General features: G+C 37.6%; 1 protein-coding gene across 1 annotated transcript; it reads left to right on the top strand.

Annotated features, from left to right (window-relative positions):
• Positions 1 to 983: 983 nt before the first annotated feature.
• Positions 984 to 15,883, top strand: LOC137257337 (terminal nucleotidyltransferase 4B-like). Its single transcript, XM_067794638.1, has 11 exons — positions 984 to 1,543; positions 2,959 to 3,082; positions 5,140 to 5,186; positions 5,658 to 5,778; positions 6,367 to 6,468; positions 6,974 to 7,114; positions 7,600 to 7,813; positions 8,363 to 8,489; positions 9,229 to 9,381; positions 9,709 to 9,895; positions 10,443 to 15,883. Exons 1-11 carry the CDS (start codon positions 1,200 to 1,202, stop codon positions 10,860 to 10,862), a joined length of 1,980 nt encoding a protein of 659 aa, XP_067650739.1. The 5' UTR covers positions 984 to 1,199; the 3' UTR covers positions 10,863 to 15,883.
• The last annotated feature ends 2,865 nt before the right edge of the window (positions 15,884 to 18,748 follow it).

Below are 18,748 nucleotides of genomic sequence, written 5' to 3'. Positions count from 1 at the left end.
TATACATACAATTCACTAAACCTTTTAGGGGTTCGTCCTAATATTCCCAAATTTACTCTCTCATTAACGCAGTGCAGGTTACAGAAAAAAGTATACACAAATGCACTTGTGAAAATGTTCACAATCAACTGTCGTGTGATGTGCGTTATTTCAGTTTTTTAGATGTGGAGTTTCACAGTTTGTATTGTTTAAGGCCAGGCAGGAATTGTAACGCTTGATTATACCAAGCAGCATTTCTGTTTTACCTGGACAATAAAAGGTTGATTGGTTCAACGTTCATCAAAACTTTATCAATACGATTTAAATATGAAATTAGTCGCCGAATTACAAACAACGGTTACTGCAGACCAACTACTTGACAATCAAATTGCCAGTTTTTGTTCGTTATAGTTTCGGTCACCTTATTTAAGCTCCCTCCATGCTTCTAGTATTTGAGAAGGTCGCCATGTCTTTTTAAATACAAAATGTACGCATCCCATTCACACTTTACTTATATCAGAAATCACATACAAATCACTCATGTGTATATTTGTACCCACCATAAGATTATTTATTTATTAAGATAAGATAAAAATAGTAAAGATAGGTGTGTTTCATATACTGAGATCATCCAAGAAACTATTTATAGAAAATCGTCGTGGGTTGAAATTCGTACTTTTGTTTGGTCATGCGCATAAAAACTAACATGTGCGTTATCACGAAAACTTTAACAGACTATGACTTATTATTCAATTAGGTCTGAGACAAACGTTATAATGAGAATCTCAATTTGAAACGTATTAATTACCATCCACGCGATCTTTCATTAACTTAATTTCATATCACTCGCTTTGGTTGGAATAGAACTTAGCTGCTATGAAAACAGTACAGGCTGATTGCATATTGTCTAAATGACATGCTATTCCCGATGTGTCAGGGCGAAAGAGTGAGTTTACATTGGCTGAGAAGTGATTGCTCAACATGCTTGGGATTTGCTTGATCAGATCGTGGCACGCGAGCATGTGCGTTGGTTAAATATCCACAGTCCGGGCCCCTGTCAAAACCGCCCGAAACCGCATGCGCAGTGCTTCTTTCACATCTGGAAATTTGAACACGGCTGGGTGACGGACTAACCTACTATCTACCCCAGGGTCGATCCAGAGTCTCGGGACTGAAACGGGGAGTACTGTTTCCAGGGCGGTTTCACATTTTCAAATTGCATGGATCCAAGAATTGCTTGGTATCCACCGGAACAACTGGGACATGCACATGATCTATGGACGAGAGTCTGGGAAGCTCAGATAGGCGTGGACAACATGTATTTGGGACCAGACCAGAAAGATTTCATTCCTTTGGATGGGGGTAATTTCGACAACCCCAACATAAACAACAAAAAGAACAGTGATGTAAATAACCATCATCACCCACAGAAAAGGAAAAGAGAGAACCGGGCGAGTACATACGGTTTAAATCACTCTACTTACAAGCACCTATTGGGTGAAGATGGCGGCCTCACCCCCTGGAAACCCAAGGACAAAAATTACGGCCCCGCAGTTATTATTGGGTAAATATCCTAAATGTTTACGATTTATTATGTTTCAGTGAGATATATTGTATAATTGTAGGCTTCATTTAGATATTTTAAGATCTGCATGTGCTTTCGAAAGCTGTCATATCTCGCCGGTGGTTGCACAACAACCTGGCGACACACGCTTATTCAGCCAAATTCATGGCTTCCAAGATAACAAACAGCCCATATGTAAGCTTTCCTAGAATCATATGTACTTTCGTTTCGTTAGAAGTGTATGAAATTATAAAGTAATTGAAGTACTTGTCAAAAAAGGCTGCAGCGTTGGTACAAATTTGTAACCCTAGTGCCCACGCATTAGCCAGAAGCCTTGACATTGTCAATCGCTTGGCGAGCCATTGAAGGAAAGATTCCGTGTAAACAACCACGATGACCCTATTTTGACAGCGAGGGTCGGATGGAGAGGCGATGTTAGAATCCCCATGTTGAATTAGCGTTATCAGTTTCAGTGTGTATAAGTTAGTTAAACAATTGTAGACAATCTCGTTCGTTTTGAGCGACCGTTAATGCGAATAAGCATGTTACATAAGGCTTTCCGCTCTGTTGGTTAGAAGTTGTGAACATGACAGTTAACTCGATGTTGGTAGGATGTACAAATTTGTCAGCAAGTTGATATCTTATATATTTGTCAACAGTTTAAGATCAGAAGGTTAATATTAAATATACTTCTTTTTCGAATTTTACAGAATTTACCTCAGTACTTGCATTATTAAATATGTTTTTTGATTATTCAAAGTCTCATGGCAGATACTACCTTGTCATAATGTAACAGTGTACACTAGTAATTGATTAATATGCATTAAAAACCAGGACTATTTCCAGTGGTAAACTGACGAAACAAAAATAAGCTTATTTGACCTAATTTCAACATTTTTAGTTGTCAGAAAACATTTGCGGTTATTTTCTCATTTTGTCATCTTATTATAGTAGAAAGGTCATTTGTTTTGTCATCGCTTCTACAGTAGCAATCAGAAAGGAATTCAGTTATGAAAGTGTGTGCAGTCTCTTTATGCACTACAAAGTTGGACTTCCTTATATGTCGGTCTTTTTAGGTGAGTAAGTAAACATGTAGTCAAAGATACGAGAAAATATGGATACATCTGGATGTTGCATCTTTTGTTTTAAAATTTTGTAATATTTTTTGATAATGTTAGAAGTGCATATTCAGTGCAGAATTAATCATGCTGATATTTGAATGAATAAAGGCACTTACATGTTACTTGGTAGCACCTATCGTTCAAGTATAAAACCAAGAAAAGATGAGAGTCAGATACTGGATTCAAATCTTATAATGGTGACAGTTTTTTCTGTCTTGTCTATTAGGTGAATGTGAATAAAAAATGAACAGCTGTGCTTACTGTGTTGGTACCATGAAAATTGTGTTGTTACAGTCTACACAATGAGATAAAGGACTTCTTCCACTACATGTCTCCGCGCCCTGAGGAGGAGAGGATGAGACAGGAAGTGGTTGACCGAATCAGGGGAGTCATACACGGACTCTGGAAAGATGCCAAGGTAATAATATCTGCCAGTTTTCCTCTAGCAACAAATCGTATATGACCAACTTGTTATGCTGTAGGTCATTAGTGAGTAGGTCATTAGTGATTTGTCTTGACCTATTTAAGGCTGGTAGCAGGCCCCAAGATTTTAGCAAAAACAAATTAAAAAAGCAAAAGTTCAGTGGCACCTGAAACTTAAAATCTCATCGCTGAAGTTTTTTGTGTGGTCCTGGAGTGAAACAGAAGTGGAGATATGTGTCATTGTTTGATCTTCCCAAATTTCCCAGTTACTCATGCTGTTGAATTCCAGTTTATCTTGTGCAGCCTGTATTAATAAGAAATTCTTCAACACACATACCTTCCCATGAGCATGTCCTCGACATCGTCAGGGTATACATTCCGATAAACATCCAAGATACCCTGGGATGCATCTACGACCTGGCCCCATGAATTTATTACCTCCCTTTGCACGCTTTTTTGTCCAATCAGGTGTCTATGTTAGGAAGTTGAGCATGCCAGTCACAACTCACCATTACTTCTTAAATTGTCTAAACAATTAAGCTTGGCAGCACCAGTCATGCAGAGGTACTCTGAAAGAGGTAGAAAGAGGTATTTTTTTAAAGTTTCGGACTTGTCAGTATATATGATTTTTTCAAATCTGAATAACACTGACTACAGTGAGAATGTGGAGCCAGCAGAAGGGCATTTATTAATTGTCAATGTCATTGTTGCATACACATTCGTGGCCATGGAATAGCAGACTGGTTAAAGCATCACATTCAATTCCGTGCTGATGCATTTACCTTCTTTACCTGTGAAGATCTGGGGTAGAGTAGGTCTTCAGCAACCCATGCTTGCCATAAAAGACTACTATGCTTGTTGTAAGAGGCGACAGAGATTGTGTTGTTAGACTTGCTGACTTGTTTGACAGATGGCCTCAGTTTCAGATCAATGGATTGTGTGGTTCAGACTCGATGATTTAGAGACCGCCGCCATATAACTCAAATGTTCTGAGTGCGGCATAAAACTAAACTCGCTCATTCTCCTTCTTTGGGCTTGTCACTATAAGGCTGCAATATTGCCAATTTGATGTTTTAACTCACTCACCCTTTTTTGGGAATGAAAACATGTTCAGATGATGGAAGCTTAGTATGGTAATAATCAGTCCAATATTTAATAACTGTGGGGACTTGGTGACACGTCTTACAGACCTGGTGCATTTTGTTCAAATGAACCGTATCTCAGCTGTGTTACTGAAGTTTTTCGCTTAAAGTGATAAATTGAATGCGGATTTTTGTCATCTTAGAAAATGGAAGTGTGTGTGTGTCTCAGACTATCCTTTGTAAATTTTACTTTTTCTTCACCTTAGCATAATAAAAATGCCCTGTCGAATGTTGGTAACATACAAGGTTATATTCATGTTCACCCTTAAATTATGGTAAGACAGTAACTTAAAAGCTGTTCGATTATTGGTGCCAGGATACTGACACTGTTTTGGTAAACAGATGATAACCTATAGGGTAATTTGAAGAGATGCCAGTTACAAAAGAATGGAATATGCTATAAAGTAGCTGTTTAACAAAGTGTAATTATTCATTGTTGATGCAAATTGCAATGTGTACCAACAGCGTTGTGGTAGTAATACCCAAGGGCACAGTAAATGTATCTGATTGTCTCTTCATGTATTTAGTATATTTTGTGGCTATGGATGGCAGCATACCAGCTGAAAAAGCCCATCTGGTTGCCTCGTGCAGTTGTTTTTCAGCAACCCATGCTTGTAAGGGGGTCAGGGTCCAGTTATGAAAATCAAATGATTGTCTGAAGACATAATGCACAGATTGCCACCTTCATGTATGTTGAATGGTTTTTAGTGGGGCACCAAATAAACAAGTGATGAAATTCTGTAACTATTGTCACCATTGTTACAAACATCTCTCTAAAGAGGGTTAGATATGTCATCATAATGGCTGATGTCATCCCTGGACTATTAGTTTCTGCACTATGGCAGTATGTGAATTATGCCTCTTTCAATATCTGCATATTAATTCAGTCTACTTTTTTGTATTTTTTTAGGTGGAGATCTTTGGGAGTTTTAAGACTGGTCTGTACCTCCCAACAAGGTTTGTACTGATGTAGTACTGTTAATCTGCTACCTTGTCATGCATTCATGTTCAATTTAACAAATATCTGATATACCACTTCAAATTAATTCCTTTGAAAGTATTCAATAGTTTAACTAGCAGGCTTGTCTGTCTGTAAGTGTAAAACAAAACAATTCTTTCAACCTTGTTTGTGTTGGTAGTTATGTCCAGTGGCAGAACAGGTTTTGAAACTTGCTTTCTATCTAATGTTAAGACATTGTAGTTTCATGGATTTTAGTTTCTTAAAACAAGTTTATATTTTTACAACAGCACATAGGATTTACATTTTAGTTTTTAAATTTTTTTTGGACAATTTGTACAATATTTTACATGTGGAACAGACATGGTCCCTTTAAAATACTTGACTAAAACAGTTCTGATATTTACGTATTTTGTATGAAATGAGAACATTGAACTTGAACAGTATTAGAACTGTGTTGTCATTTTCAGCGACATTGATATGGTGGTGACAGGCGAGTGGGAGTCAATGCCGCTGTGGACGTTGCACTCAAAACTTGTTGAGAAGGGAATCGCGGATATAACCAACATCAAGGTGCTAGACAAAGCCTCCGTAAGTCATTTATTCTTTCCATTTGTAATTTTCAACCAGTTAGCGTGAATAAAAATATGTAGGGAGTGAAATGCACACGTTGACACCACTCCACTTCTGACTTTCTTTATCAGATATGAATTTACAAATAAATTAATTAATAAATATAAAAAAGAGGTGTGCTGCTAATGGACACTGGAAAGTTTTGTAAAAATATCTAGGATATTACATGGCTTCAGATAATGGCTGTATCAGTGAATGTACGGATAAAAAATATGCACGATAAGGTAGGGAAAAACTCAGAAAATGTAGCAGATACACACCAAAGCAAGGATAAATAGTCTTTAAAAGCAATTACGGACATATTTATGTGAAAAAGGATTTTTTTTTTTGTTTATTGACATGTTTCCACAAGAGTAGCAATGTTGTGGTGCGTATATGAAACGAAACACACGATTACTTATGCACCATTAAATTCCATTCAGCACTCCTTTCCCAGTACTCTCATATTGAAAAAAACATGTTCTCCTCATATTGAAAAATTAATCTGGAGCCCTGATATTATCAGTGTTGTGCATCTTTGACTTGACATTGATTGTTCTGTTTCAGGTCCCTATAGTGAAACTGACTGACAATGCCACAGAGGTGAAGGTTGACATCAGCTTCAATATGGTTCAGAATAATGGTGTTGAAAGTGCTAAACTTATCAAGGTATGTATTATTTTGAAGAATGAGAACAATTTTTTATGGGTCTACCACTTTTCTGTTCTATTTAGCAACGTTTTGACATAGATTTTGTGTCGTCAAGCAAGTGGCACTCTATAAATTGAGATGAAGAATGAGGACAATTTTTATGGATCAGGTTATGGTTTGTATGCAAAGAAAATTATGTTCCTAAGACATGCTGGAAATTTCTATCTTGCTACTCCTGCCTGCATTGTTATACCCTGACTGAAAAAAGGCAGAGTTTATAGTCAGGAATTCTGTCCGAAGACATTTTTGTTCTACCAATAACTTGGCCACCTTGACTAGAAAAAAATTAGAGTATATTTTAATTTTTTGAAGAATTTCAAATTTTCAAAATAACAGCTATTTACAAATATTGAACTTGGGAGTGTTTCTTTAGCCGGTATCTTGGATCTTGGCTACAACATCTGTAGCCTGAATCGATTACTTGATGTTGAAGGTACTTATGAATTGACATTTATCATTGCAGGAATACATGGCTAAGTATCCCAACCTCAAGTATCTGGTGCTAGTGCTCAAACAGTTCCTGCTACAGCGAGATCTCAACGAGGTGTTCACCGGTGGGATCAGCTCTTACAGCCTCACCTTGCTCACAGTCAGCTTCTTACAGGTAGGTACTTGCAGTAGGTACAATCATCATGGGACTAGAGTAGGTGCACAGTGCCCCATGGAGTCTTCAACACTTAACACAATAGGCTCCTCCAAAGTCGGCATCCTGTGTTATAATTGCATAGACCACCTATATGTTTCCTGAGTCACAGTGTGTGGTTAGCACCTTGTCCATTCCCTTAGGGAATATACGGATGCAGTTACTCCATATATGTATGGTCTTTGAGATACAGTGCAAAAGTATAATTAAATTTGTGAAGGTTTGAAAAAAAAAACCTGAAATTTTTACATGTTATTCAGAAAAGGACCTAAATCCGTTTCAGCCCTTAAAAGGCAATAATTGCCAGTGAACTGAATTAAAATTAAAAAGGTCCTAAGTTTACTTAACATAACTTGTTATATTATGACTTAACAAGAAAGTAATACCTGTAATGCCTGTTTGCTGATGAATAACTTCATGATAATACATTATACATCATGTTGCAGCTTCACCCCAGAATAGATGCTCAGCTGCCTGAAGCCAATCTTGGAGTTCTTTTGATTGAATTTTTCGAACTGTATGGACGAAATTTCAATTACCTGAAAACTGGGATACGTGTAAAAAATGGAGGTGAATATGTCCCCAAAGAAGACATAATCAGAGAAATGGAAAATGGCTACCGTCCATCCCTACTGTGCATTGAAGATCCTTTGACCAAAGGTAAAAGGGAGATAACTCTTTCTCTTGTGTCTTAGCTGGAGTATTTTAAACACTAAATTTGGACATGGAATGGTTCCAAATGCACAAACTGTTGTTGCATACAAGCTCTTATTACAGTTAATCCAGAAATGACAATTCTTTTTTCTTTCTTACGAAACTATCTATGATGTTTGTGTATTTGTTTACTTTCGTATCACAGGTATTTTAGAATCCTTTCCTTCACTCTCATACCCCCGTGTTATTGCTGGGATAATACTCACCCATTTCCTGAACTCACTCATTTATTATCAGTTAACAACAGGTTTCACTCACTCAGGTGAAAGTGATTAGGTGGAGGGGTAACATTCAATAAACCATCATGATTTATTTTGTATCTTTGCCCCCAATTTGCCTAAAGTTGTTTCAAACTCTGCACTAATTTGTGCAGATATGTTTCATTTGTTACCAGGATGTTAAGAACATGATTTGTCTACATCATTGCTATATAGAAACAGGTTACTTCAGAGACAGAGGGCATAAGTCATGGTAAACTGTTTTTTTTCTCCCCAGGAAATGACATAGGCCGCAGTTCATACGGAGCAATGCAGGTGAAACAAGCCTTTGAGTATGCATATCTGGTGCTCAGTCATGTCTGTGTCCCCCAAAATGCATATCTTGTCCGTACAGGCAATCAGAGGTATGTTCACACCTCCTTCCCTCACTTTTGTGTAATCTGCACCAGCTTTATACATGTAAATCTTCAACACATATGCTTGCCACAAAAGGTGACTGTGCTTGCAGCAAGAGGTGACAGACAGGATCGGGTAGTCAGACTCGCTGATTTGGATGACACAGTTCGCAGTTCATTATTGTACAGATTGATGCTCTTGCTGTTGATCACTGGATTGTCTTGTCCACACTTGATCATTTACAGACCGTCACCATATAGCTGGAACATTGCTGAGTACGGAATAAAACTAAACTCACTCACTCATACATGTAAATATGCTGAGGAAAAATAAGAACACGTTTTCTTACAAGGTATCTTATATTCTTTCTCAGACTTCTTTGCATGCCCTGTTTTTCATTGTGGGTGAAACTTGGGAATAAGGGAACACTTGTTCTTTCATGTCTTATATTTTTCACGTCCATCAGTAGATATGCTTATAATGGTGCACTACTTAAAATAATTATTGCAGCACTATTGATGTCACTGTTGTGTTGTAGAAAATAGGTCCTATGGTCAGTCACTTCAGCCTCCACTTGTTATGACTAAATAAGTAAATCCTGAAATGATTAGACCGAACATTACATATTAAGGTGTAACATTAGCGATTTCATTAAACTTCAGAATGCTTGATTTTGTTTTATCGGAGTGTTTTAAAATGTGCAAACCATGTGAGCCCCATTTTGATTGTTTTGGTGACCGTCCACAGCATACTGGGTCGTATTGTGCGCGTTACGGATGAGGTCGTTGAGTACAGAGCATGGGTTCAGGAGAACTTCCACTGCCAGGAGATTCCTCCTTGTAATCTCAACCCAACATATGCGAGTGTCGTAGCTCCACAGATCCCCCAGTTCAGCATACAGTAAGTCGTCCAATATGTGCAAAGATATTTGTTTTCTACACATCAGCTTATTTTAAATTGGTGGCTGAACAAATGTTTTGATCCACGTTATAATCCAGTGCATAAGAAAGAGTTGTTTTTTTTATCAAATATCAAAGTGAAAGATGTCAGTTTCAGAAATGGAGTTTGACAGATTTCACTCATTGTAACCTTTGAAGAAGGTAAATCTTTTATTTCTTTCATCATTATCATTTTTCCATTTAGTCATTTAGCTAGCTTTCCTTATTTCTTACTTACTTGCATCCAGCATTTCATTACATTTCTGCATAATTTTTGTGTGTGTTCTAGACAACGTAACAACAGCAATAACAACAACAGTAACAACAACACACCGTTCCTACACAAACCTAGTCTGGAGCAACAGTCAACTGGTGATAGTGAGAACTCGGACTACTCCGGGAACAGCTCGGGCTACAAGTCCTCTGCCAGCTCCAATGCTGTAAGCTCATCTGCCTCCAGCACAACTAGCGACACAGTAAGTAACATGCTAAACACAGAGGGATTTTACATTAAAATAGGTTGTAGACACTTAATGGCTATAGTCATGCTTGGTGAATTGGTTGATGGTATGCCATTGGACACAGACCATGGCATACAATATCATTCCTTGAATTGTTCATCATTTCCATTCATCCCATGTTTTTGGAACCAAATATTATCACCTTTTACAGATAACAAGCACTTTTAAAGCCTGTAGATTGGGCCTGTGTGCCTGTTCCAAGGTGTTTGTTTGAAAGCATACTTGTGTCTCAAGGAGAAAGAACATTTATTGTTTTGGACATTTTTATTCAATTTTGACCATGGATGCAATAAACCTAATTTATGGCTTTATGAACCTCTGTGCACTCGGGTATTAATGTCATGTGTGCCTAAATTCATAATATGAAACTAAAATTATTTACCCTAGGACATTAGGTGTGTGATTGATTTGACCAAGCTCACATAATCATTAATCCACTCGTAGCTCATTATATAACATTTGCATAGATCATTTTTCATGGAAGGTTGCCATTGTTTTCCAGGATTCTGATACAAACCCTGATACTCAAGTCCCTATTGTGCGTGGTGGTGCTGTGAAGCCGGGACGTGCAAGTTCTGTGCCTATGCCTAATCGCGAATTCCGAAGCAGGGACTATCACAAACACAACCCCCCTATGTCAAGAGACGCTAGTAACAGTAGTGTGTCCTCCACACGCTCACTCACCTACCCTCATAGGTCACCGTCAGTGTCGAGTAACAGTAACTATCATGCCCCCTCAGGGGGATCGGACCTTCAGCATGGCCGTGAGAGGCACCACAGTGGAGCCTCGTCGGGCCAAGGCAAGACATATCGGAACCAGCATGTAACCAGCAAGGTCTTCAGGCCCAGTGGAGGGAAGCGCCGGAAAAACAACAGCAATCGCAGAGACAATCCCTCCAATTCTGGGAACAATCACAGATGATAGTTGATAAATGTGCTACTGACTGAGTGGGTACTTCACCAGTGAACGTGTGCTAAGCTGCATGTGTGGAGCCTTCTGATTGGTTGGATCCTTTTCACTGTCTCTGTGCATTTGCGACATTGTATATCTTGTATATTTTTTATGATGTGTGAGTGAGGTCAGTGGGATGGCCGTCTGCCTGCCTACCCTGAGTGAGTGCCTGTTCGTGTGGAGACGTGCTTACTGTGCGTTGATGTAAATACTCTGACATGGGAACTGTGATCTACTGCACCAACAGAAATGGCAGCCCGAGGTTTGTCCGATTAGACCTGCAATGCTGGAATCTCATTGGCTGGCAATCCATTGCCCTCTCATGATTGTATCCGCAAACCTTGGCTTTTTGAATTGGTGCACCTTATCTTCGAACTTCTGTCCTCTCTCGTCAGTGCCAACATTGACCAACGTAATGATACACGCAGCCATTGTCTGGTTATGTGATTGTTTCTACTTTCTAGTCTGGGGTGCAGTCTCAGCCAAATGTCAAGCCTCTCTTTTGATATTTCCACACTGTAACCATGGACAAGGTACAGCATCCTGACAGAAATTCCTGAAAAATCATGGATCTTATCATGTTCTCTCATTGAACGTCGACATATTGTGTTGTCATTTAGATGTGTGCTAATACAGTATGTCCATTCGGATCTGAATGTGGAAAGTTCGTTTTCAGATGTTAATACAGGTGGGCTCACTGTTGCATTTGTGAACCCCAAGAATTGATATCAGCTGTATTTTCGAGAAAAAATGCTTATGCATCTTTTTGCTTGCTATCAGTATGATGAGATAATTAGAGTTTTAAATAACTGATTAAGGCAAGATTCTTTTCTATGGTTAAAATCAGCTTTGGTAATGACATTCCCATGGTGATCTCACTTGACACATGTGTCTCCCTTTTGCATATATCTATGAAATTTTCCAGTTGAAACATAAGTGAATATGTATTTAGATAAGTGCTATGATTTGATCAGGTACAAATGATAGACAACACTGAGAAAATGACATTGAATTTTTCAAAAGATCTGATTGTAACTTTCTCTGTCGTTGGTGGTTATTGCACAACTCGGTTTGATGATAACTGTGTGGTTGCACATTGATGGAGCACTATTTATTACACCCAGGAACACAGGTCACAGAAGAACTTAATCAAAACTGTATTAATCAGGTTATCCTGCAGTCAAAACATCAGGAATACTTTGTTTACTTATGTTTTATTTCATCAAGATCAATTGTAGCGTTTATTTGACTAAAATGTAAAAAAAAAAATGCTGATCTGTTATTTCAATTTTAAACAATATATTTTTGTTCATTGTTTTGTTTGTAATGTCAGATGTTAAGAAAATAGTCCATAAATGTTTTAATCTCTCTGGGGGGTATTGTAAATTACAGTCGTGCACAGAAGGATTTTTGTTTTTGTTTGCGTATTTCCAGGTTCACAGTTCTGGGTGTTATATATAATAGAAAACTCAAAATCATAATCATAGGACTGATATCAGTTCCTCTTTTCACCTGTTAATATTGACGAATGCACACTGGCGTAAGACATATCACACTCCTGTTCCTTGTGGACAGGAAATAAGCCATTTTTAAAGTGCATCAAATTATTGCATTTGTAATATATTTCCGCATGACATTTGATAACCAAAGATAATTCATTAATTCTATGAGCCTTTCCTCTTTCACAAGTGTGTAAAATATTGGTTTGATGCTATTCCAAGTGTTCATGAAAGACAATCATTAGGCTTTGATGACATGCTGTCTGAAAAGAGCCTAAATTTGGTTTGTCTGAGTGTTCACTTGAGGCATCTCAACACTTTCAAATCTGGTTACAATATTATGTTACTTAGATTTAGTTTACTTATATTCAAATTGGATAGCTTTCATATGTAAATATCCTGGGTGGGTTCATCGGTGAATCTTTCTGTCTTTGCCAGAAGTAATGCCTCCTTCTTTTGAGTTTGAACATACGTCCAAAAATTGTTAAAGATTCTGAAACTTTTAAGTTGATATACAAGTTGTGAAATAGATTGAGGAGACAAGTAAAATGTTTCAATTACTTGAATCAAATGATGATTGGAATTGAGAAAATTGATTTGCTTGTAGTAACTCAGTTTATCTTGCACTAACAACTTGCTTGTTCAGAATCTTTCACTGTTCATGAACATCTTCAGGAATCTATAAAAATTCCATATGTATTTCCATAACACTGTAAAGAAATCCAAACCTTGTCCGTATATTTAGTCTTGTCTTTATTATTTATGTGTACTCCTCTATTAATTTGAGTTAATTGAACAAGTGTATTCTATTTTGCTCTGTATGTGAAAATTATGCATGTATATGAATGGTTTCAAATGAAAGGGATTTGGAAATCACTTCATGAATATATTCAAACCGATATTCACAGGAATATTTTCAGGTGTATTTGAAACTTACATGTGAATTATCAGTATGATATTTTTGCCTTGTTAAAATATGCCATGTCTATCTTGTTTTCCCAAGTCCCATGCACACCCTCCCCTGACCTTGCAGAGTATCTCCCCATCCTCTCTTTTTCCCCCCACCTCCTCCCCCCCCTCCCCCCTATGCTGTGCCCAGGATGAGTGAACTGCTATGCAGTAATGTAAATAATATATACAAATGTATAAAGTATCATGCATCTTGATGTATATATTGTTGACAACCCAAAAAAAAAATTGAAAATGACATAAGTCAAAAAAAGCATTTTATGTACATATAAAAAATGATCTTGTGTTTTTGAATGTTGAATCAGTATTTTCTCTGTCTATTTCTGTCTTCACTGTCTATTGTTTTGTCTTTCTATCTGTTAGCTTCTGTCACCAAAAAAAGTTTTTTTATGATTTTAATTTTGATGAGATGTTGATTTATTTTAACATGTTATCCTAAATTTAACAGCAGTTAGCCAGGTAATGCTCACTGTTGTATTCTTGTTAGTTTCACAAAGGTAAATAAGGATTGATTTATATCAGCTTACTCTACCAGACATGTATTTGGACATTCAAAAAATATAAATTTGAGAATGTTTTGGAAAGGAAAAATAATTTAATTGGATTTTTATGTACCATTTTAAAATCAGTGTTCATTGAATTGTCCTTATCTATTTTAGGTGGATGAAATGAACTTTCAGCAGGATTTCATTAAATCATAATCTCTTTTAAAACAGCAAATTTTATGTTAATGGTTAAGTAGGCCATTTCATTTTTGGTTGTTTTACAAATATATATTATTTGATTAAATTAGCTAAATATACTAAACATATATCAGGTTTGGTCCAGGAAATTATTTGAATAAAACATCTTTCCTTATGTGCTAAATTGCGCTTGCTAATTGGAAAATAATATCAAGAATGTTCAGTACTTGAGAACAACAATTTGATGGTTTGTAAAATAATTAAATGAAATGAATTACAATGAAACATTACGTAGGTTATGTATCTGTTGTAAATCTCTTTATTGCTTTAATGAAAAACATTTGGGAACTAGGAACGTTCTTTTATTAACCCGTTGATCAAATCAGTGATTTTTACTGAAAAATACATCAGAGGATTGCTTTTTACCTATTCACTTGTTCAATATGTTGAAAACTACATGAATTTTGTATAGCATGACCAGGCATTCAGAAATGACTTTTAAAAAAAACACAAGATATGTCAGCAAGTCACAAATGTTTCATTCAAATGTACAGGATGGAGGAAAGCAGTTTCCAGTTGTCCATCATGACATGTATTGTCATTAGAAATACGGAAATAGTATACTAAGCCCTCCAGTGCTTGTCGTTACGTAATTTACAGTGGTCCAAGTTAACCATGCTATCTGTGGGACCTTATATATGACACCAATGTTAAACATTGAGAGGGTGTCAGATTCACATGGTTGAACAGCCTAAGGACCCCATGATCCCTTTAATTTTGAATACTTGGGCACTGGACGTGGAATCAGAATGGGTGAAATGGTATGCTCGGTATTAGCAGAACCACAGTATTTCGCCTTTGGTTTGTAATGCGAAGTGCTGTCCAAAAATTCAATATTTTAGGTTTTCCTGTCTGATTTCTGTTGGTCATAAAATGACAATTTTGTTCATTCAAACTATAACAGATGATGGGCATTTTTTCCATTTTTATTATACAATATAAGCTTTGATTCTTGTCATTATTCTGCATTAAGATCATATGTCATATACCAAACCGAAATGAACCAAACCAAAGGCCTTGTACTGCAATACAAACCATACCATGTCTGCCCGGTCACCTCAAAATCGGGATCATGCCATATTAGTGTCCATAGCTTGACATTAATTCCACCTGTCCTGAAAAGAAGTTGTCTAATTAATCTGTAGAAATGGCTTTGTAAATCCAATTACAAGAAATAACTTGCCCTGTAGTTAAACATGTCAAAGATAAATATCTAGTAAAATAATACTTGTTCACTCAGTATTGATAGTTCTTCACTTAGTGTAGTAGAGTAGAGGACAGCTTTAGAATCTGTGGATTTTAAACTTGTAACCAGAATTTCATTGGCAAGGTGGATTGTGAGGAGATATGCATTTCAAATCTTGTGAAGTCTCCACATAGATGTTTTTTCTCAATTAGTGGGTGGTATGTTGATGTAATAATTGTTAAAGGAAATATATTTGGGTCCAAAATTAAGTCCATAGTTAGGCCCCCTGAACAGTTAGCCTTTTCAGTGCTGCAGTGCTGGTACAGCGAAATTGACTGACATCCTGTATTTCTATCTTTATAATTTGTTACAGAAGTTGTGTAATTGTCATAGAAATGGCTATTTGAATCATCGGATTGATTGGACCGGTTCCTAAAGAATGAATGTGGTAGTTCTAGCCATTTGATGTTTTGTACCTCAGAAGCATAAAAAGTGCAATAAATAGATCACTTAAGTTAAACTGGTTTGAACTGACAGTACAGCCATGTAGATCATTTATGTAAATTTTAATTCAATAAACATTTCATGCTGATACATTGCTGTATGTGTTTGTGTTAATGTTCAGTCCTAAGTTTAGCTCTTCTAGGGTAGACTGATTTCCAATTTTCTGAGGGATGGTGGGGTAACCTCGATTTGAATGCGTTCGTTCATCACACGGAATAGCATATAATGTGTGAAGCCCATTTCTGATGTACAGTGCTGTGATATTGCTGGAATACTGATAATGGCAGGGTTAGCCCAAACCCACTGAGTCACTCACTCACTACAGTTTCCTGATTGTTTGAATCAGTTCTCTGATTGGTGTGAGGGCAATGGGGTCGCCTAGCGTTACAATTGTTAGATTCAATTCGCCACATTGGCACAATAGGTAAAGCCCATTCTGGTGTCCCCAGCCATGATATTGCTGGAATACTACTATGACAGCATAAAACTAAACTCTAATTGGTGTGTACAGGTGTCAGGCGGTGTGATAGCCTATTATCGAACTATTATTGATTGTGGCTGTCTGAGACTTAAAAATATTGTATTCACAAAATGTGGTTAACGCACTGACCATGTGAAATTCGATCCTGACTACACCGTGCTGAGGTGTTGCCGTACAGCTCCTCCCGAAGAGTGGTGCCCATAGTTCCAAATAGTTTTGCCAGTCGCAGATATTCATCTCAGGTATATAAACCTGGTTTATTTTGATTTGTTTGCGAAATACACGTGTCGCTAAGTTGTCAAACTGGTGTACGTCATGTCATGACGTCACTTCCTAGATGGATCTGTGCCACAAATGGTCATGGTTGCTGAAGACCAATCATAACAAGGATCATCACAGGCGTCTGTAAGACTGATTTGATATAATTCCACTCGCGCGTATTTTAAAAGAGGCGATCGCTTTAGTCCAATGCAAAGAGCATCAGTTTGAAGGGAGGAGGTGGTTCAATCCCCGGACGCATCTTGGTAATACGTAGTATATGTTGTTAAACTGTCTGGACCTTTGCATAAGAGAGAGATGAATTTAGTATTATTGGGAAGCTTTTTGTGTAGCCAATGTCTGTTGTGATCAGATTCTGTGAATTTGTTTGTTGTACTTCTAGAAAGTCCCTGTCTTTGAGGATATGAACTCTAAACCAAACTCAGAAGAAAAAGCTGACGCCTAGCAGAAGGAAGGCGAATGCCAGTAAAACGTTATTCTTCGAGCATATCCTTCTGAGTTACAAAGGCTTCAGAGGGTCACCATAAAAGGCGACTATGCTTGTCGTAAGAGGCGACTAACGGGATCGGGTGGTCAGGCTTGCTGACTTGGTTGACTCATGTCATTGGTTCTCAGTTGCGCAGATCGATGCTCATGTTGTTGGTTACTGGATTGTCTGGTCCAGACTCACTTATTTACAGACCGCCGCCATAAAGCTGGAATATCTTGCTGAGTGCGGCAAAAAACTAAACTCACTCACTCATACATGCAGATACACACAAGTGCACATGCACACCCCCAAGCTTGATACTCATGTCGTTGATCATTGGATTGTCTGGTCCAGACTCGATTATTTACAGACCGCCACCATATAGCTGGAATATTGCTGAGTGCGGCGTAAAACTAAAGTCACTCACTCAGAGGCTCACTGTCGTAATTATTTCTTACCACGTAAAACCCCACATAAGCTGATCCAGCGGGTGGGACACGGTGAGGTGGTGCAGGGTGGTGGTGCAAGAGTGCGCATTCCCTCCCCCCACCCCCACCACCTTGTGTGTGACGCGTGCACCCCCTTTTTCAAGAGTGTGCACCCCAACCCCTCCTTTCTCCAAAAGCTGTATCCTCCCTTGCCTTACTATACTGTCATTTTATATCCAATAGTGTTAAACGTGAGTAGTTTTTAAAGGTTCTTAGTGCGTGCCATTTATAAACAGTGTTCCCAGTTCTATTGACTAAATCGTCAACAGAATATTCCTTTCATGGTGTAATGATCATTGTCGTGAAAATTACTCCGCATGTGGATAAATGTGGAAATTTGAAATTCAGTTCAACAGCTTCCAAGGTTTCCTTTGCGAAAACTCATCACGATATGGCTGAAATATTGCCGATGTGACGTTAAATAGAACTCACTCACTCACTCCTTGCAAAACAGATTCCGACACAATAGAACATTACATGAAATGTCGTTATGAATGGAATGAGATATCCCTGGATGGTCATGTTATATGTTACTAATAGCAAAAACAAAAAAACAAAACAAAAACCAACGGGAGAACAATGCGAAATAAACATGCAGTTACACTAACAAGTTTTTAACAAACTACAACTAATTATCCGAAATCGTACACATGAAGGAAAATAGATCAAATAATTGACTTTTTTCAAAACATTTCTTGTACACGTAAACGAGTCGTTTTGATTCGGAAACTTTTCGTCAACAAATGCAGATGAATAAAGATGTAGTTGATCCGTTTTCATAATGTGCAAGGGTAAGAGTAATGTTTTTATCACATCACGGGATAAATTTTCACAGCTGTGGGGTATTTTGAGAAAGGTTTCATAACAATTATTTCACATAAGATAAGAAAATAGATGCAGGCAATCACTGAACACAATAGAGCATAAAGGTGATGTTAAAAATAATCCTATTTTGTCACTGTTCGCCTTGTAGTTTCACAGCCAGAACAATATTAATATAGATAACATGTAGCTTTGGTATTAAATTGATCGATATTTTTCACTTTTATCTAGAATACTTTTTGCCACAATAAACTGGAGTGTTTTGCTCGCAAGAGCGCTTGCGCCCCGAACAGCACATCGTGGACATGTTTTCAGTCGTGTCTCCGACATGATGCCAACTTATCAAAGTGGACGTCACTCTGAGGCGGACAATAATCGAAGTGATTTGATTGGTCGAAAGTTCACGACGTGTGTGG

The sequence above is a fragment of the Haliotis asinina genome, chromosome 12 (assembly GCF_037392515.1).
Source record: "Haliotis asinina isolate JCU_RB_2024 chromosome 12, JCU_Hal_asi_v2, whole genome shotgun sequence".
NCBI classification, from domain to species: Eukaryota; Metazoa; Mollusca; class Gastropoda; order Lepetellida; family Haliotidae; genus Haliotis; species Haliotis asinina.
The sequence above is the reverse complement of the archived record's forward strand: the minus strand, read 5'-3'. Positions and strand labels throughout refer to the sequence as shown.

Coding starts and splice junctions, on each gene's coding strand:
- LOC137257337 (XM_067794638.1), top strand. CDS start 1,200: ATGGATCCAAGAATTGCTTGGTATCCACCGGAACAACTGGGACATGCA. Junction 1,544..2,958: donor GGCCCCGCAGTTATTATTGG/GTAAATATCCTA, acceptor GTGTTGTTACAG/TCTACACAATGAGATAAAGG. Junction 9,382..9,708: donor ATCCCCCAGTTCAGCATACA/GTAAGTCGTCCA, acceptor TGTGTGTTCTAG/ACAACGTAACAACAGCAATA.